General features: G+C 39.9%; 2 protein-coding genes across 7 annotated transcripts in view; both read left to right on the top strand.

Annotated features, from left to right (window-relative positions):
• The window catches only part of SEC61B (SEC61 translocon subunit beta), a 1,118,247-nt gene that overhangs the window by 404,285 nt on the left and 693,237 nt on the right, over nt 1–20,725 (top strand). The window lies entirely within an intron of this gene.
• The window catches only part of NR4A3 (nuclear receptor subfamily 4 group A member 3), a 28,463-nt gene continuing 19,550 nt past the window's right edge, over nt 11,813–20,725 (top strand). For 2 of the 6 annotated variants that reach the window (XR_011556864.1, XM_070727781.1), the window contains exons 1-4: nt 13,254–13,340; nt 14,866–15,147; nt 16,666–17,573; nt 20,182–20,311. Coding sequence is in view for 4 of the 6 variants with exons in the window: in XM_070727781.1 (XP_070583882.1) it covers nt 13,325–13,340; nt 14,866–15,147; nt 16,666–17,573; nt 20,182–20,311 (1,336 nt within the window). In the remaining 2 variants the exon portion in view is untranslated. Of the gene's footprint in view, nt 12,288–13,253; nt 13,341–14,792; nt 15,148–16,665; nt 17,574–20,181; nt 20,312–20,725 lie in introns of those variants that run through there. The other 4 variants (XM_070727782.1, XM_070727784.1, XR_011556865.1 and 1 more) reach the window with 4 other exon arrangements.

The raw sequence follows: 20,725 nt of genomic DNA, 5'->3' as shown, positions 1-20,725 counted from the left end.
CTCAAACCTCGCAGGGTACCCCTTCCGCTCCTCCCCAAACTTGACCTGCAGCTGGATAAGCTCATAAGCCAAGGCATTTTAGTTCCTGTGGAGCAGGGACCATGGGAAACACCCATAGTCACGCCTCTAAAACCAGATGGCTCCTTAAGGGTTTGCGCTGACTATAAATCTACGCTAAATAAAGCCCTCCAACATCACCCTTACCCCATTCCGGTGGTACAACAACTCCTGCACTCCCTGGGGGAAGGGAAAAGGTTTGCAAAGATCGATCTCGCGCAAGCTTATCAACAGTTACCTGTCGATGAACCGACAGCAAACGCGCAAACAATTGTGACCCACAGGGGTGCCTTTAAATGTACCAGATTACAGTTTGGAGTAAGCATAGCCCCAGGGATATTTCAAAGCATAATGGAACGTTTGTTATCTGGGATAAAGGGGGCCATTCCCTATTTTGATGACATCTTAATTGCAGGGGAAAACCAAGAACAGCTCAACAAAAGAATAAGGGAAGTACTTCAGAGACTTCAGGACAAAGGGTTAAGAATTAAGCCTGATAAATGCGTCTGGGGAACCAACAGTGTAGAATTCCTAGGTTATAAAATCGATAAGGAAGGTATCCACCCCACGACTGAGAAACTGAGAGCCATTAGAGAAGCCCCAGAGCCACAAAATAAGACGGAATTGCAAGCTTTTTTAGGCCTTCTTAACTTTTACTCCGTCTTTTTAAAACAGAAGGCAACAGCAGCAGAGCCTCTACACCGCTTACTCCAGAAAGAAACCCCTTGGACATTGGGGAGAACTGAACACGAAGCCTTTGTACAAATAAAACAATTATTAACTTCTAAAAGTGTGGTAGTCCAGTATAGTACTTCGCTACCCATCAGGCTGACGTGCGACGCTTCCCCTTACGGCGTGGGAGGAGTCTTGGCTCACGTTTTGCCTAATAATACAGAGGCCCCAATTGCTTTCTTTTCCAGAACGATGACCAATACTGAAATAAATTATAGCCAACTAGATAAGGAGGCTCTAGCTTTAGTGGCAGAGGTGAAGAAGTTTCATAATTACCTTTTTGGGAGAAGTTTTGAATTGGTTACCGACCACAAGCCCTTACTAGGTCTCTTAGCCCCCAACAAGCCTACTCCTCCATTTATGTCCCCAAGACTAATCAGATGGGCCCTTTTCCTCTCAGGATACCAGTACGAGCTCATCCATAAAGGGGGTAAAACCATCAACCACGCAGATGGTCTCAGTAGGTGCCCCATGGCAGAGTTAGTGGAGGACCCTGCCCCATCTGCTGATGTCTTAATGATAGAACTCGAGGACAACCCACTAACTACTGCAAAGGAGGTGGCTGCACACACGCAGCAAGATCCAATCCTAAAACAGGTGGTAAACTGTGTACTTAAGGGATGGCAAAATGACTCTGTGAAACCTGAATTGTATGACTTCAAAACCAAAAGACTAGAATTGTCATATGTAAAAGGTTGTCTGTTGTGGGGGGATAGAGTGATCATTCCTAAAAGCCTAAGGGTAAAAGTACTCGAAATGTTACATGTGGGCCATCCTGGGATTGTCAGGATGAAGGGCCTAGCTAGAGGGCACTTATGGTGGCCAGGTTTGGATGCTGATATTGAAAACTGGGTAGCCAAATGTGATCCATGCCAAGAATCACGGCCTAACCCCCCCAAAACAACTCCAGCAGAGTGGGAGCAACCTGCGGGGCCATGGTCCAGGGTCCATATTGATTTTGCAGGGCCAGTGGGGTCACAATACTTCTTAATAGTAGTTGATGCATTTTCCAAATGGGTGGAAATCATAGCAATGAACAACATAACCACAAGTGCCACCATCAAGGTGTTGCGCAGGCTGTTTGCTACCCATGGTTGCCCTGATACCCTAGTGTCTGACAATGGGCCACAATTAACGGCCAGGCAGTTTGAATTGTTCTTAGATAATCTTGGAGTCAGACACGCACTCATCTCGCCTTACTCGCCCTGGGCTAATGGTTTGGCAGAACGCTATGTTCGCGTGGCAAAGGAAGCATTGCGCAGGTCAGGCCCTGGTGATGTACAACAAAATTTGGACCAGTTTTTGCTAACCCAGCACATTACCCCAAACACCCACACGCACGTAAGCCCTGCTGAGTTACTAATGGGAAGGAAACTAAGGTCCCCACTAGATAGGTTACACCCAAGGTTTTGTACAAATAACCCAATGTATGTAAACCCTGAAAGACAAATGTATTTGGGTCAAAATGTGTTTGTGAAAAATTTTGATGGAGGTGTAAACTGGATGAAGGGAATTATTGTTAAACAAACTGCTCCTAAAACATATATTGTAAAACTGGAGGATGGTCGAATGTGGAAGCGGCACATTGACCACGTACGAAAACGCATGGAAAACTCCGTGGAGCAAACCGCTGACACAGACTCTCCCATTTCAACAGACTTTAACACGCAACCCGATTTTATAGACATTCAAAGGGACTTATCGGGTCGGAGAGAATCCTCCAGCGACGCCGAACCATCTTCCTCCTCCGAAGTCAGCGTTGTGTCTGCCAGGCCGAATTAGCAGGCCGGAGCCCAAAACAGGCCCCAGCCGCGCTGGGGGAGCAACAGCGAGCCGACCTCCACCGTCGGTAGCGAGGACACAACTGAACTGCGCAGGTCGGAGCGAGCCTCGCGGAGACCCAGTAGATTGGAGGACTTCGTCACATGGCTTTCGTGATGGATGTATCCAAACTAAGGAGGGAGGGGTGTTGTATCCTGTAATGGCTACCTTGTATCTCTGTAAATAGTTTGTTCCTTGTTAAAGCGCTGTCTGAGCTAGAATCAGGAAGTCGCTCCTGATTGGCTCAGACACGGCTGCTCTTACTTTGGCGGGAACCGCAAATGTATAAAAGGAGCGGTTTCTCCCAGGTAGAGCAGACGGTACTAGCTGAAAGTCACTTACCTTTTCTGAGCTGAAATAAAGGTACCGTTCTCACCGAACCCTGTCTCTGGGTCTATTTCAGAACCCACCAGTCAAAAGAGATGCGAGTTGTCCATTGTGAGTGCTGAGACAATGGGAGGAGTTGTGAAACTTCGGAGAGAGGGTTGGGGGTTGGAGGGAGGATGAAGCTTCGGAGAGGGAGGATGAAAAGGCGGGAGAGGCTGGAGCCGAGTGCCTGGCAGCACGTCTCTTCCCCACCCCATTTCCCTCCAACACGGCGCCCCCCCCCCCGGTTTTGGAGCCAATGGAATCTGCTCCAGGACGATCCTTCCTTTATTTCTTTATTGGCCATGTGATTGAACACACAAGGGAGGAGAGAAAAACAAATGAGAGAGTGAAGGGGGAGAGAGGGAGAAGACGCAGGAATGAGAGAGACCTGGAGGGAGAGAATGAGAGAGAGGGAAAAGGGAGAGAAAGAAAGAAAAGGGAAAGAGAGAAATGGAGAGGAAGGAAGGAAGGAAGGAGAAATGGAGGGAGGAAGGAGGAAGAATGAAATGAATGGAGGGAAAGAGGGTGGAAGGACTTTTTTGGGGGGGGTTAATTTTTTTTCTCTCAACATACATTCAAACAATACAATGTACCATCTAATTTCCCATGAATAAGATGCAGTATTTTCTTAGTAACTAATATCAATCATCCCAAAAGTTGCAAAAGTTTTTTTTTAATTTTGTCATCCAGTTACATACATTTTCTTTTAGTTAAATTCCCTCCTTAATATTCCTTCAAAAAGTACACCACCAATTATATTTCTAACTTATTAACCAGTATGCCAAAGTGCTAAATTCAATTCCATTTATGCATTAATCCAAATCAGTATCACCTACTGCATATCTTATTATAATCAATACTTCTAACTTTATTAAAACAGATCAGCAATTCCTAAATTCATATCTAAATAGAAAAATAGAAGTTAAAAAAAGAGCAAACAAAACAATACTCCAAGCTTAATCAACCCTTCTCAAACTCCAATTTCTTCAATCTGAGCAGAACTTTGAACCAAACCCTTTTCTTTTTTCTTTTTTTGTATCCCCTTTTAATCCCCTTTTCTATTTTATTCTTTCTATTGTTCCTTCTAGGAAGAATGGATTTGTTAGAAAAATAAAGGGGTTATTGGATCAAACTTTGGACACTTGACAAGATGGTGGCCATGTCCCAGGTTTATGTGAACATCTTTTGGGATGTTCAAGCAGCTGCAGGGATTCACTTAACGATTGTGCCAAGAAAGGTGGCAAAGTGAGGCAGAACTCACTTAATAACCATCTTACTCAGGAGATAGAAACGTTGGCCTCATTGGTTCATTTACTGACAGTTCAAAGTCGCAAAGCCCCGGAAAAAAGTGACTTATGCCCTGCCTCTACTGCAGCCCCCTTGCTGAAAGTCCGGGATGGAAGTGCTCCCAGCGAGGGGGCTGCGAGAGGGGCGGGGCGGGCATTCCTGAAGCGCGCGGAGAAAACCCTCTCACAGCACTTTCGTTGGGAGCACCATCGCAACTGCCCCTCTGTTCCAGCCCGGCCCTCACAAAGAGTGGGGCTGCCACATCCTGGCCAATTGCATCCCTCTTGCCAGGAGCGCAGATGAGGACAAGGAGAAGAAGCTGCAGCGACCGGCGAGAGAGAAGTCTCACCCAAGGCTGGAGGCGGCGGAGGAGAGGAGGTAGATCGGGCGGGCAGGGGGCAGGGCCGAGAGGCCAGGAGCGCAAGGGGGCCGGAGGCACCATGGAGAGGCAGGGGCGGCACCTCACTGCTGTAGATTAGTTGATGCAATTATTGGAATTTCAAGAAAACTCCATGTGGAAAAATAAATTCTGTGACCTGTGTGAGACACTTGAAAAGACAGAAGGGATGACACAGGACAGCAGAGTTAGTTCTGACATAGTTACCCGTACTTCTGAAAATGAAATCCTTAAAGCATGGTATTCTCTGCCAAATAATTTTAAGCTAATGAAAACACTTGGTATTGCTTTCCTTACTTTGTTTGGATCATCTTATTCTTGTGATCAGATGTTTTCCGCTTTGAATCATATCAAAAATGACACCAGAAACAGACTTACAGATGACCTGAGTATTGCATGTGTTCTTCTCATTCTTACAAAATATGAGCCAAGTTTAAACAAATTATCAGCGGGTATACAACAGCAAAAGTCACATTAACAAAAATCATGCCAAATGCAAAGTTTTACATTTCAATAAAAAGTTAGTTGTTTCATTGAAAGCTCTATTATTGTAGGTTTTCTCCAGAGGAAAAATGTTAATAATGTATGCATTGGGTTTTTTTCTAATCTAATCTTTCTAATCAGTTTTTTTCAGAGTATAAAATGCACATTTTCCCTCCCTAAAAGAGGGAATGTTAGTGTGTCTTATACACTGAAGGTTGCTATTTTCGGCTTCCTGAAATCCCGCCCCTGCGCTTGTTTTTGCAATAAACAGTCTGTTTTTCACAAAAACTGGCATGTTTTTGCCTTTCCCCCTGCCCTCAGAAGTACTCTGAAGATCTCTCAAACCCTGTGCCTGTTCTTTACCCGTTTCTGCAAAAAGCAGGGTGTGCAGAGGGTTTGAGAGGCCTGCAATGTGCTTGTGATGGAGGGAAAAGAGAGGACCAAAACTTTTTTCTTACTTACCTCTTCACAATTTTGGTGTGTCTTATGGTCTGAAAGATATGGTAAATTGCCCTCTTAGCACTCAGAGATGAATACAAGGTTTTGGGTTGCAGTTTGGACACTTGGTCTCAAAAAGGTTCGCCATCACTGGTATATATAAGAACAAAAGCTCCAGCTTTTTAGCCCAGAGGTTCCCAAAATTTTTCAATTCACAATGCCCTTAATGTCATGAAGAAATGAGGTAAATCAATGATGCAAAACCACGTTTCACAAATGAACATTGCAAAAATTTAAAATATTCTGTTATATTTCTGTGAGTTACCTAAGCAGAGTTTGGGAACCATGAATCTAGCCTAATCATTTCTTCCATTAATAATTCAACATGCTCACTGCTTAGTTGTGAATTTTGCTATTTCATCAAATGTCCTGTTCAATGTCTCTGAATAAATGAACACAATGTAGTTTTTCATACCTATGTGAAAATATTTGTCTTTGTACAAAGAAAACATTCATAAAATGTTTTACAGATGGCATTTAGCACCAGCTAGATTAGCTAAAATATATCCTAATTTAAAACCAAATTGCTGGAGATATGGAAATGGAAATTTCTTCCAAATGTGGTAGACATGTCCCCAAATAAAGAACATTTGGAACAGAATAAAAATATGGATTTTTGAAATTACTAAACAAAAGCTTAAATTAAAACCTGACATCTCCCAGCTAGGCATAATAAATTCAAACATGAAAAACGAATACTATCTTATCCAACATATTATTACAGCGATCAGGATCTGCAAAGCCCAGAATTGGAAAAAAGAAGAAACATCAACAGAAAGAATCATGATATAAAAAAATATGATTGTGCAGAATTAGACAAACTAACACAAGAGTTAAAAAATAAAGATGAAACAAAATACTATGAAATTTGGAAATAATTTTACAAATGGGTGGAAAAGAGAAAACAGAAACAAAGCGGTACATAGAAAAGTTTGTTTAGTATATACACAATGTAATAAAAATATGTATTGTAATGAGATATAAGGAAAAATAGATAATTTTAAAAAGGTTTCACATAAAACCAAAGAATAGCTGTTAGTACTTTATGCCGTAGAAATGTTATAAGAGAAAGAGCTGTCTATAAAGACAGTTCGGGGGGAGGGGAAGGGTTATTATTATGTGTATTTTTTTGTTTTTGTTTTTAAATTCTTTATGCTTTTTCTTTTTTCTGTCACTGTTGTATTTTGTTGTTTGTTGTTGTTGTTTCTTCTTTTACATTTATTTGTTTAACCAAGACACTGTACAATACAACACTAAGAGAAATCAATATATAATAGAAGTGAAAAGATCATGTACTGTCTTTTTTAATGTTTATATATTTAATTTTTTTTCTAAAAATAAATAATAAAGAAATAAAGAAAGGATTTTTTTTTAAAAAAAAGAACATATTTGTCATTTTCCTAGCAGTCTCCCATCAAAGGACTAACCAGGTCCAACCCAATTTTAATTGTCTTTATTCAAGAACCGTTTCCTGCCATGAGCACAATGCCCAAAAATGTTGCTGTCCTTATTGACAGAAACAGAGCTCAATACACTGGCATTAATACTTGTTTTTCAGCTTTGTTTCTGTTTTCTCTGACCAAACATTGTCTTGTAAGGAAATATTCCTGAATCAATCACTGGAAAGCAATTACGTTTTGACAGTCAAAATTCTATCGCGTTTATATAAGTATTTTATACAGATGGACAAAAATAGCATTCAGCTTATATTTGGGCTTCTTTCATAGATTCAAAGCTATTCTGAAAGATTACTAAATCTATGTTCAAAGTATTTGAACAACAATATGGTAGTATGGTTTCTTTCAATCACAGGTTTTAACAAGATTTGAGTGCTTAGGCCACTGAATAATGAATGCCTCACTGAGCCAACTCAGGCTCTCCAAATTTATCAGGAAAGCCCTCTCCCCTGCTACCTTCATTGGTGTTTGAGATGGTGTAGAGATGTTTGAGATGATTCTCAATCCCTGGACAGTAACTTCTGAGTTGATAAGATATCTGTATCCCAGCGTCAAGGACAATTTCAAACCACATTCTCAATGTTCAAACAATTGCAGGATCTACTTGAATATATTCCAAAGATTACTATGGCGGGGCTTTATTGTATGCTGCCCAGAGTAGCTTCTGGTGTGATGGGAAGAACTTATCTATAAAAAATATTTTTTAAAAAATTCTGTAAAACTTTAGAGAAATGTTTGACTAAGTATTCAACCAGTCTCATTTTAACTTCTTTTTATAATTGAGCTTTTCTAAGCATTGACAAACATTTCAACAATTCTAGCACGGAAATCAGTAAAGTCGTTTCCTACGGTTTGCAATTACTTTCCGACGCAGGAGTACCCTGCAGAAAATATAGAGATTAATTGCCCCCTTCGGGCAAGGAACAATAAGAAGACAAGAGATCTGCCGCGGTCTGAAATCCCCGGCCCGCTGGGGATACCCCCGTCTACCCGTCCTCGGCTTTTCTTCAGTACGTCAGACTCAGGCAGGGGCAGCCACTTCTGTCTCCACTTTACCCCCTTCCATCCGTCACACGGGGAAATCCCGCCCATATGTCTCTTTATACAGTGAGTACTAATTGTAAAAATCAAGATTTGGCTTTTCCTTTCACTCGGGCGGTTAGAAAAATTTGGCACCAATGGACATATATGACTATAAATATCTTCCGCTCACGCTATATTTGGCTTGTCTGGGCGTGTTTGCTTTTCCGAAATATCTTCCATCCGGCGCGAAATACCAAGTATTAGAGTACCAAGCTCCCGCCCAGTTTAACCCAAACCAACCATACAACTCGGTCCACAGGCGCCACCTTTGCGCGCGTCCACCACCTGTTTAAAAAAAGTCCACAGGGACTAAATTTAGTAACATTGTGTGCGTCAATCATGCGCTTTCTCTGCGTCAAGCCTTTTTTTAATCTCCGCCCCGATTGTAATAATACCCAGGACGTCCCGTGCTTGGATTGGTTAGAGTGTCACGAGAGCCGCCGTTCCATAGTGACGTCCTCGCTCCGATTGGTTCTGAAAGGAGGCTCCTCAATGTAGAAGAAAATGAAAACGACTGGGTGGCAGCGGTTCCGAAATGGGGGGTGCTCTCTGTTGTAAGGAACGAAAAGGCTTCTGCATGTCCCATGCTTATTTTAAAAGCCTCCATCAATCATTTGTACAGTAGTACAATATAAGTACCCGAGTAAATATGCATCTCAGCCTTACTGAAGATAACTTTGGTAATGGGTCTCTCATAAATTCATTGAGATTTACTCCGATATAATTGTAAGCAATTGAAGTTTAAGTTTTCCTACATATAAATACATTTCACCTGCGTTTCACAGTTCAGATATTATCTTACAATGTTGAAGAATAGTTTACTGGCGAGGACAAACTGCATTGCCTTTCTGCCCTATTAAAGGCCACGTGTAAATTCAGTATGGTTCTCATGGGACAACCCTCAATAAGCCATTTCTGGAATAACAAGTTTATTTGCGCCATGGCAATAATTTGGCAATTTGAAATCTATACATCTATGCAAATACGAAAATGCTCCTTTGCCTGGAACAGGGGTAAGGCAAAGTTGGCTCCTCTATGACAGGTGGACTTCAATTCCCAGAATTTCTAAGCCAGTCATGTTAACTCGGGAATTCTGGGAGTTGAAATCCACAAGTCATAGAAGAGCCAACATTGCCTACTCTTGACCTAGAACAAGGGTCCCCAAACTTTACACAAGGGGCCAGTTCACTGTCCCTTGGACTGTTGGAAGGCCGGACTTTAAAAAAACCCTATGAACAAATCCCTATGCACACTGCACATACCTTATTTAAAAGTAAAAAACAAAATGGGAACGTACTATTTAGAGGGGAGGAAGAAGTCTGAAATTCATATATGTTTATGTTTTGTTTTTAATTTTCTTTTGTTAACATCTGATTGGCTATACAAGGTTTTCTAGGTTTATAGAAAAATGTATAAAGAAACAAGGAAGCACTTTGGCATAATGATTAATAGGTTAGAAATATAATTGGTGTTGTACTTTTTGAAGGAACATTAAGGAGGGAATATAATTAAAAGAAAAATATGTACCTGGACGACAACATTAGGGGAAAAAAACGTTTGCAACTTTTTTTGATGATTGATATTAATTACTAACAAAATACCCCATTTTGTTCATGGAAAATTAGATGGCACACTATTGTTTGAATGTATGTTGAGAGAATTTTTTTAAAAAAGCATAGCCAAAAAAAATTAGCAAAAAAATTATCTCTCTCTTTCTCTTTCTTGTTTTCTTTCTTTCTCTTTCTCTTGCTTTCTTTCTCTCCCTTGCTCTGTCTCTCTCTTGCTCTGTCTCTCTTTTTCTCACTTTCTCTTCCTCTCTTTCTTTCTCTTGCCCTCTACCTCTTGCTCTACCTCTTGCTCGCTTTCTCTCTCTCTCTTGTTCTATCTTTCTCTCTCTTTCTTCTTTCTCTCTCCGTCGGTAGTGGACACCTGCGCTGCCTCTCTCACCTGCTTCTGAGGCGGCGCCAACCCAGAGGAAGAAGAGTGCACTCAGTCACTCCATTGTTGGCACCAGGGTGAACACTCCCATTGCCAGCCCGCCATGCGCCGGGGGGGAGGGGGAGAGCCTTTTAGCAACCACAACCAGGAAGCTCAGCAGTGGAGGCTGGCGAAGGTTTTTCTTGTTCTGCCAGCCTGCCTCGGGGGGGAGGGCAGGGAGGCTCGGCAGTGGCCCATCTGTGGCGGGCCGTGGCGGCCGTGGCTCCCTTTCCTTCTCCCACCACCTGTGTCTACTGCCGGCGCCTCCCGCCAAGCGGGCACCCAGCGCCCTGGGTTCCTCAGGTGGGAGTTGCCACTTCCCTCCGGGCAGCCCAGCCAGGTGGCCTTAGAAAGTGTAGAGATTACTGCCTGTGTCTCAACTCAGGGAGCCACCATGGTCAAGCTGAGCGAGAGGAAAAGGCACGGTGACCGTGGTGGCTCCCTGAGTAGGGAAGTGGCAGCTCCCACCCGAGGAAGCCATGGCGAAGGCCGACGGCTTGGCGGGAGGGTACGGCGGTAGACACAGATGGTCGGAGAAGGAAAGGGAGCCATGGCTACTCCCGCCCTCCACGGATGGGCCGCTGCCGAGCCTCCCGGCCCCACCCCCAGGCGGGCTGGCAGAACAAGAAAAACCTTCCCCAGCCTCCACATTTTCCTTGTCGCTCCTTGACACAGGCGGTGGGAGGAGGAAAGGGACCCACGACCGCCTCCCCCCGCCGCAAATGGGCCAGTGCCGAGCCTTCCGGTTGTGCCCCCCCCCCCCGGCATGCAACAGTCAAAAAAAGAAAAACCTTCACCGGCCTCCGTACTTTCCTTGTTACTCCCTGACCCCAACTTCAACGCCCGACTCCTTGGAAAAGGCTCCACTTTTGCATGCGTGGCTGCATGGCCGCACACCTTAGATGGAACACTGGCCAGGAGCACAGGATGTGGATGCATCCTGTGCTCCTGTCACTCACCCGTGGGCCAAATAAATGGCCTCAGTGGGCCGCATGCGGCCCACGTGCCATAGTTTGGGGACAGCTGGCCTAGAAGAAACAACTTCATGCCATCCACTACTTTTCAATCACATCATTAGAATCCCAGTTGTAAAGTCGGCTATCTTCCAAGTGCACTTATAAATTTACTTCTATCTGAAAGAAAGACAAGAATTCCATGCTTCCTTTGTAGAAACTTAAGTAAGGCAAGATCAAATGAAATACCCTACTGGGTAGGCATGATACTTCTGTAATTCTGAACCTAATAAATGTGCAAGAAAGGTCACAGTGAGTGAGGGTATTGTCCAAACAGTAAGTTAGGTCTGTAGAATTCCTGCTGGAAGATTCCTTCCCGGATGCTCGTCTATTAATCCTTGTTTGCCACAGTATCTTTGGGCAGCAAGAAGCTGTGTTAAATCGAAGGAAGGATTGCAAACTCCAAGTTGCACTTCATAACAAACAGTGTTCCTGTAAAGTCTTTGCTTGCTCGCACTCTGTCCCTCTCACACAACACACCCACGCATGCTCTCTCTCTCCCCTCTCTCTCTCTCTCTCTCTCTCTCTCTCTCTCTCACACACACACACACACACACACAAATAAGGCGGGCAGAAGGTGGAGGTCAGCAGTGTCAGGCTCCCATGGCGTCATTACTGACGTTCGCATTCCAGCCGTTGTATGAGAGGCCGCTAGGGTTCCTCTGGCATAAATGACGCGCGGCGTAGAGAAAAAGGGGGAGCGTGAGCGCTCTCCGAAGCTTCCTTCCTCCCTCGCTCTTTTTCTAGCTCCCTCCCTTCTGCTCTCTCTTAGAATCTATGGGGACAGCTCTGAGTCGTCTAGAGCTAGCTGGTGTATATAAACAAAGGCACATTGCGCCTACTTGGGCTTTCCTTAAAAGTCCAAAGTTCTTACCGCGGCAACTAGCAACAGACGTGGCTATTTTCTACTACTACTAACCCTCTTCCCTCTTTTTTCATTTATGTTTCCTTCCCTTCGATGTCTCAGGAAAACTCATTCTCTAGGGCTGGAGCTTCATCGAAGCCTTGCGCTTTTTTTCCTCAGTAACGTCTCCAAACAGTGCTCGCTTGCTGTCGTTTTGAGGGAATAGTTTGGCAAACTACATGTAAAGACGGAACCACCACAGAAACCGAGTAGGTATACTATGAATGGGATGCTGGAAGGGAGGGGCGATACTTAAATAAAGTTTAGATACTTTCGATCAAGGCAAATATGTGCGCAGAATCGGAGCCTCTGCTTTTGTACAGCAGTGCTTAGTAAAAGGGTCCAGAAATTGGAGCGACAGTCTTGAGGTGTGAGATTTCGGTAAGCTTCGGCGGAATGGGGGAGGAATGCTTGCTCTCGGCCGGCGTGGCTTGTCTTCTCCACGGCTTGCAGTTGTCATGGGAATGATGCTAGAGGGCTTGCTCACGCCGCCGTGATGAATGGCAGCAATTTGTCCTCGTCCGGAGCTACCGGAGATCAGCGTCCTTGCAGAGAAATGTGTGCTTTTGTCCTTTTGCTGAGAGTTTTTGTGGCGAGAGCGGGGTTTCGGCCAAAGGATGAGGCAGGTTTAGGGAGAGAGCATGACAAAAGACAATAGGGCAATCTGGAGAAGAAAGCAATGCTTGTTGAAGGACTTGACGAGAGGTTTTGCTTGTGGAAGGGGAAGAACGAAACCAACGGATTTGCTCCTGTTCTTGGCTACATACATCCTTGACCTTTTTCAGCAGCTAGCCATCAGGAGATCGCATGTGTCAAGAAAAAGTTGAGATGAGCCATGAAGACGTCCCGAGATTATTCCAAACTTTTCTGATCAAATCAAGTTGTGAAAGTCGCTGCATTGCTACCCCTTTTTCGATAACTGTGCTGGAAGATGACATTTTACTAAACCAAGCATGTGGCGAAGTTCCCTTTTGTTGATCCTCAATGCCCTTTTCAACTGGCTGAGCGAAATATCTGGAGATGCAGAGAATGTCTGCTTCATTCTTAAATACAGTTGAAAAAAAGGAAGTAATTCTTACTATTTGGAAAATGGTTTGAACCATAGCATTGCTTCTTCTACAGTTGTATAACTAGAGAGGTGTGCTGTTCTAAGGGAAAATCATTTGAGAAGAAAGAGGGAACAATAATCACAGAACACCTGTTTTGATACCACTTCTGAACCTTGAAAGTTACTTTGAAATAATTCATGACCCTTATTAAAAGTGAGTCTCTGCCCAGTCATAATTTAAAGTTTTGCACCTCTCCTTATTTTAAACAATGAAGTTGCAGGGGAATTGTTATTAGCTATATATTGACATGATGTAGTAAATTGTAGGACTTCTAATTGCATTATCTATGGTCTTAATACCACTTTAAAAATTGAGAGAATGGTAATTTGGTAATTTTCCTTCTGTATTGATGTCTCCTATGCTTCATTCTTTTAAAAATCTTAACCAGATCCTCTTTTTTTCTGTTAGTATGACAGAAAACACATTGGATTAATTGGTTCCTAAGGATTGTATATTTTTCTAAGAGAATTACAAAAATGGGGGGGGGGACCTAGTTTGGGAGTGCAAAGAAATCACAAAATTGTGATGAGTAGTATTTTGCTGTCTGTGCCAAATACAAACATTCTGCAATTGTAAGCTAATGGAACAGATGGCCCAATAGAACTCTTCTAGGGAAAGCACTTATTAAGGTGCAAATTCATGGATGAGGAGTCAAGGAACTTTCTTCTTTGATGATGAACAAAATTAAAATTATTAAGAGATGCAATCCCCATCTGATTCACAATTATGGGTAGAGTGTGAAGATGAGGTTCAGAGCATTTCTCAAGGCACCTTCAATATGGTGGAATTTGAGAAGAGGGTCATTCAGCATTTCAAATGGTATTCCTATACAAGAGAGGTTGCAGGACTGAAATGATTTTCCAACAGCATTTTGATTCATATATGGAAGAACACTGTCAAACATAGTCACTTGTCCTTGCTCTTCACTATCAGAGCATGAGACCATCAATGATTAATTCAGGGAAGAAATGATAGATTCTCAGAATGATCAATTTTTCTCTTTGTTTCCTTTGGTGAAGTGAAAATTGTGCATGAAACTATGAAGATCCAATTTTCAGAAGCAAAAAGCTGCTACCCATTATGAACCTACTGAAGCTATTCTTTTCTTGTCTTACTATTGTGAGAAAAACTATGGGCAAGTTAGCTAGTCTGTCCTATCTACTATTGACTTTGAGCTGATCCTATTAGTTGCTCAACTCAATAGGATTTAGGGCCAAACTATATGTCAAGATAGATTGAGGTACATACATCAGCATTGGTCTGTGCAGCTCACAGTGTATTCGGAACTGACTGCTTTTTCCAGGTGTTTGGTCCTGAACATAATCTTAATTGTAGAGTTTAACACTTTTATTTATGGGGGAGGAAGATGGAAAGAGATGTGTAAATTCTTCAAGCAGTGACTAGAAAATATTTGCTCTATGGTCTAATGATACTTATTTTGGCTGCTTCAGATTAATCTCAGGATTTTATGCAAGGACAGTTGTCAAATTTCTAGGGACACACATTTGAAGACTCTGCTTCTAAAAGTACATTTGAATTTGATCATCCAATTCAGAGATTAGGAGAAAGTTAATTTTTTTCAGCTGTTGTTTCCTATGTCTATTTGTTTAGATATTGAGAATACAAACTGTTTGGAGATTATGTGTAAATGACTTTTAAAGAACCAACTCTCTGTCAGTCTGTCTGTCTCTCTGTGTGTATCTCTCTCTCTTTTTCTTACTCTCTATCTCTGTCTCTCTCATTGTCTCCCTCTCTCTCTGTTTTTCTTTCTCTCTGTGTGTCTCTTTAGAACCCAGGTTGGAAAAACCCTCTCTCGTGAGCCCTGGCTCCAGCCACAACACTGTTGAGGGATCATCATCACAACTACCACTACTACCTACAATTGCTCCAGTAGCAGGAGCAGCCTCAGCCACCATCCTGTCAGTTACGCCCATCATTCAGCAAGCAAGTCACTCGCCAGGTAAAAAGCATTGTTTCCATTTACCCCTAGTCGGGCAGTTGCTTTCTTCCTTCTCACTAATGATGTCTTGCAAAGCTGAATTTATAAATGAAATCATTGCTTTGAAAGGGCAATTTTTAAAAGCATTATTTTCTCTGAAACATTTTCTGTGATACTCAGAAATACATGTTATAATTTTGGAGAATGGGTTATCTTATCTTATAAAATGTAATTTTTTCTTAAGCCATGCTCTTACCTAATTAACATTAGAATTGCTGTTTACAATTTTACAATTTTAAATACAGTATCAAACATTTTTCATGCAGTGAAAAATAGACAAATTTGAAATAATTTAATGCTTTTGGGTAATTGTCATTAATTAAAATGTGATAATATTAAGCAGTTTCTGTTTGAATGTTTTTGTTTCATGTTTTAATTGTTTTATTAAAAATAGAAATAAATACATAAGCATACTTGTTTTTCAAAATAAATGGACCAGTCTAAAGTACTTTGCCTTAAATATTCTGTCATATTTCATAAATATGCAATATATTTTCCCTTTTCTTTGCAAGTTCTATATAACCCCGTAACAGTTCAAATTGAACAACTGACTTTGGATTTTTAGAGTAAATGTTTAATTCTCCTTTATCTCAAAATTCTTAATTCCATTTTTTTAAGAAATAAAGAAAAAGTAAATGAAAAATCATATTTTATTTTGAGGGATTTAATTCCTACTGGTATGTTGCTCTGGTTAAAGTTAATTTATTGTAATAGAAAGTCTGTGCCAATAAAATATTTTTAAAATAGCACATAAATCCAAGTAGCAACTTTGGAAAATGCAGAAGTTTCTGATCTTTTATTTGGGATATATTTTTACCTCTTCCATTTCCTTTTCTTTTAATGTAATATTGAGGGAGGGGAGGAAACCCCAAATACAGATTGTCCCATTGTTGGACTTGAAATTTGTTGAGTACATCCTTCTGAAACCAGATATATTTGCTATCCTTTTTTTGTAATTCAGTGTTACCACAAAGGTTGCTATTAATGTGACAATCTTCCTAAATAGAATACATTTAATGTTACAGAAAACATGCATACCTATTAACTGCGGGTTTCTTTCATTACACACATTTCACTGTAAATTATAAAGCAGCATTATTGTGTTATTCCTGCTACAACTTTGTTTTCTTAATTTTCTTAATGTCCCTGCTTTACCTTCTCATAAAACAATAATACATAGAGTACATAGGAATCTCCCTTAATTTTTATTTCCAAAATAACTGTGTTAAATAAACAGAACTGAAATTAACTGAATTAAGGTTTCTATGGTCTGAGCTTGGAGTGGAACCCCTTTCTCAGAGTCCTAATTCAGCATGTTCATTGCTAATTAATGGTAAGTGCCCTGCTAAATTAAAGTGATATTGTGTGACCAATATTTCTGACCAAGAACTATTTTCCAAGGTGTCATAATCTTGTCAACTTGTCATAATCCTATGAGTGGAAATATTACTGGAAAAATAACTATTTTTACTTTTATAGATATGCCCTGTATGCAAGCTCAGTACAGCCCTGCAGCCACTTGCTCAAGTTATGCCATGCAAACTTCCTATGCTTCAGAGTACAGTCCTGAGATCATGAACCCTGACTACGCAAAGTTGACCGTGGAATTATCTAGTGCTGAGATCAGTGCCACTGCTACCACCTCTTTGCCCAGTTTCAGTACCTTTATGGAAGGTTATTCTGGGGGCTATGAACTGAAGCCCTCCTGCCTATACCAAATGCAATCTGTCTCCTCTTCTTCATCACCCTCATCTGCAAGCCAGAGACCCCTCATCAAGATGGAAGACAATCAGATGCACAGTTATCACCCTTCACTTTCTCTAACGGTGGATGAAAGCATGACCAGCACCTCCATGTACTTCAAGCAATCCCCACCCTCTACACCTTCTACCCCTGAATTCACACCCCAACAGACCTGGGATAAATCACCCTCACATTCTCTTTCGCCAGCACAGACTTGCATGGCCCCATGCCACCTGGTAGACATTGCCCCTATGAAAACCGTACCTGGCCACTTTCCACTTTTCCATTTCAAACATTCACCACCCCATGCACCTATTGTAGGTGGCCATATGTGCTATGATACCACTGCCTTGAGCCTACCTATCAGATCAGATAGGTCTAGTGCTAGTCAAGCAGCTATGGAAAATCATCCGTATAGGCACACCATGTCCAAGAGAGCAACCACCTTAGCTTTTGCACCACTGGGCCCCAGTACAGCCACTTGTAACCTTCTAGGTGAGAGCAGCAATAGCAGCAGTGGCCTTCCCTCTCCATCTAGTAGAAGTTCTTCAGCAGGAGAAGGAACTTGTGCTGTTTGTGGGGACAATGCAGCTTGCCAGCATTATGGTGTTCGGACTTGTGAGGGATGCAAGGGCTTCTTCAAGGTAAGAATTGCTGGAAACTTTCAAGAAGAGATTGGACAGCCATCTGTCAGAAATGGTATAGGGTCCCCTGCTTTAGCGGCGGGGTCTAGATGACCTACAAGGTTCCTTCCAACTCTGCTATTCTATTCTATTCTATTCTATTCTAGAATGAATACGTGGTTTCCCTGCACATCTTAGTCAATCAATCAAACACACTACCAGTTCTCAAGAGATCACAGTTTGTTTAAGATTTATCAGATTTATCATGTCTACAGCTCTGCAAACCTCATAGACACTATTGGACATATATGTCTTTGTAATTCATCAGTATTCTTTCATTCTTTATAGCTATTCATATTCATGCATTTGGTACTATTGGTATTTGTTACATTTTAAACAAGAATAAGCCCTCCCCTAAGAACCTAGCTATCCAATTACTAGTTACTGGTAGTAAAGGAAGACAAGAAAGAATAAAGAAAATTTGCAGGGAGGGAGGATAGTGTAATTTAAAATTCTGTAATTTGGTCTCCCTTTTAAAAATTGTCATCCACATTCTCCCAGATATGTATAGCAAACTAGATAATTTTGATATTAAAATGTAATACTTTAACTATCCTCACAATATTATGATTAAAAGAATTACTTATTTAGCAAGTTGCTTAAGATTATTTCATCTATACGAAGAATTGCATCCAAAAAAGCTTACAAAAGTAAATATCTGTTGCTTCTTAATAAATTTCTGACCTTCAAAATAGGAGACTGAAGCTAAAACAAATCTACAGTAAGTTTGTAAAAAATCCAAATCATTTTTTGATTAAACTATAACCATAAAAGGCAGTTTATTGTTGCTGTGTTACTGCAAGGGATATGAAAATTGATACAAATCCTCAGATAATATTTGATACGTAATAAAATATGTACGAATTCTCCAGGGAAAGTGATTTAGAACTTATTGATTTTTAATCTTTTATAATAAATGTCAAATTATATTATTATTAACAATATCTCCATAATAATCATGCTGTTAGACTTACCTTATGGCAAAATGTTTGGCAATTTCTGAGGATACAAAACAGGATTCTATATTATTTTATCCTAATTGATACACTATTTTATAATGAGAGTTATTTCTGAAAAAAATGTATGCTGAGCTCCAGCTTTGAAGTGCAATGAATGTATGTTTTAGAGTTGTAAAACAATACTCTTGTGAATTTAGGTATTTACTGAATGTGTTTTAAAGATAGTTTTCATAATGTTATTAATTTTATGATAGAAATGCATAAAAAGAATATAGCATACGTGCACAGAATTTCTTAATTTCATTTTTAAAAACGAAATAGCCTTGTTATTCACATACATTCAACCGCAACTTTAGGGTACTATAGCTCTATTTCAACAGGGTTAAAGGATAACCCTGTTAACTAATAACTACTAATATCGGTTCTTAAGATCTACTTTCTCTCTCTCTCTCTCTCTCTCTCTCTCTCTCTCTCTCTCTCTCTCTCTCTCTCTCTTTCTGTGTGTGTGTGTGTATGTGTGCGCACGCATACATATATTTATATGTGTGTGTGCATGTGTATGTGTACACATACATATATATATTCATTCACAAGCACATACACACACTAAAAATTCATTAGTTTTTCAAATATCTATTTTTAATAAATGTTAATAAGGTTTTTGCAAATTATATGCTTAGTGTCTGAGAAACATGTTTTCAGATTTGAAAATTTTATTTTCTCCAGTTTTTTAATTATAAATGAATGTAGAAATAATACAGCTTCAAATTAAGGATGACACAGTAGTTGCTTTTCTAACATATGAAAAAAAATCAGATTTATTAAAAATTCTTGCCAAATATTACATTTATCTTAAAATTATAGAGCTGCCTAAACATCTATTTATAGTTAATTTATAATTTAGATTCATAGATGAATAGCCCTCTGAGAAAGGTTGATTTGAGTACCTTTATAAATTTAAAGAGTACATGAATAAACAAATATATTTAAAAACCCCATTAATAACATTTTTAAAATTGAATTTAGCTACATTGTTAAAATAACTGACCAAATTCCTTCTTTTTGAGTAAATCTATCATAAGACATATTATAATATAAATTAATTTATAATTTAATTTCTATATTTCTCTTTGTTTGATATCTTGTTTCTTTTTGAATTAACTTATTTTGTACACTAATATAGATACAAAGAAATCAGTATTCAAATGTTTTATTACTTTAGTAAGATCAGTATTCACCCGCCCCGAGTCTGCGGAGAGGGGCGGCATACAAATCTAAATAATAAATAAATAATAAATAAATAAATATGAACCAAATAGAAAATTATTCTCAATATAGTATTTATAATTATTTTAATCCCCAAAAGTATAACATAACAACCTGATAACTTTAAAAATGATTTTATTATCTACAGGTTGACTGTTTAACTTTTGAGCCATGCTCCTAAATTTTCCTGCCAGTAATTTACACTAATGAATTGGGGATTTTTTTCTCAAGGAAGCAGTTTTAAGGAATTAATTTTATCTACTTATAAGAAGTGCACACTTGCATTTTAATTCTGGTATATCACAGTTTATTCAGATGATCTTCCTTCCATTGCATCTTTTTAGAGAACAGTTCAGAAAAATGCAAAATATGTTTGCCTGGCCAATAAAAGCTGCCTAGTAGATAAGCGTCGTCGGAACAGATGTCAATACTGCCGATTTCAGAAGTGTCTCAGTGTTGGTATGGTAAAAGAAGGTAAAGCATTCACCAATATTACCTCACATATTGTTAATACCAAATAGGTTGCCTTTAAATTCTTCAAAGAATCTAAGCAGTCAGGCTTAACTAGGAAGCATTTTCAAGATCTCACACGATGTTTGTTTTAAATCTTTAAACAAAGAAGAAAATTGTTTTATTTTATTTGTAAAATAAAAATTTTCAAACTGCATTTGATTAAAATTTTAGTAGGTTTAATAGTGGTGATCAATATGTATGCATAAAATAGGTGCTAATTAATGTTAATTATTAAAACACTCTTTTTTGAAACTTTCTGCAATTTCAATGTATTCTTAGGAAAGTATTTATTATTAAAGTGTATTTTATTGATGTACACTTTTAAAATTATATTTTATCATACATATCCTGCAATAACTCAGAATGCATATCTGT

Source organism: Erythrolamprus reginae, chromosome Z, assembly GCF_031021105.1.
Source record: "Erythrolamprus reginae isolate rEryReg1 chromosome Z, rEryReg1.hap1, whole genome shotgun sequence".
NCBI classification, from domain to species: Eukaryota; Metazoa; Chordata; class Lepidosauria; order Squamata; family Dipsadidae; genus Erythrolamprus; species Erythrolamprus reginae.
This window is presented reverse-complemented; position numbering and strand designations above follow the sequence as displayed.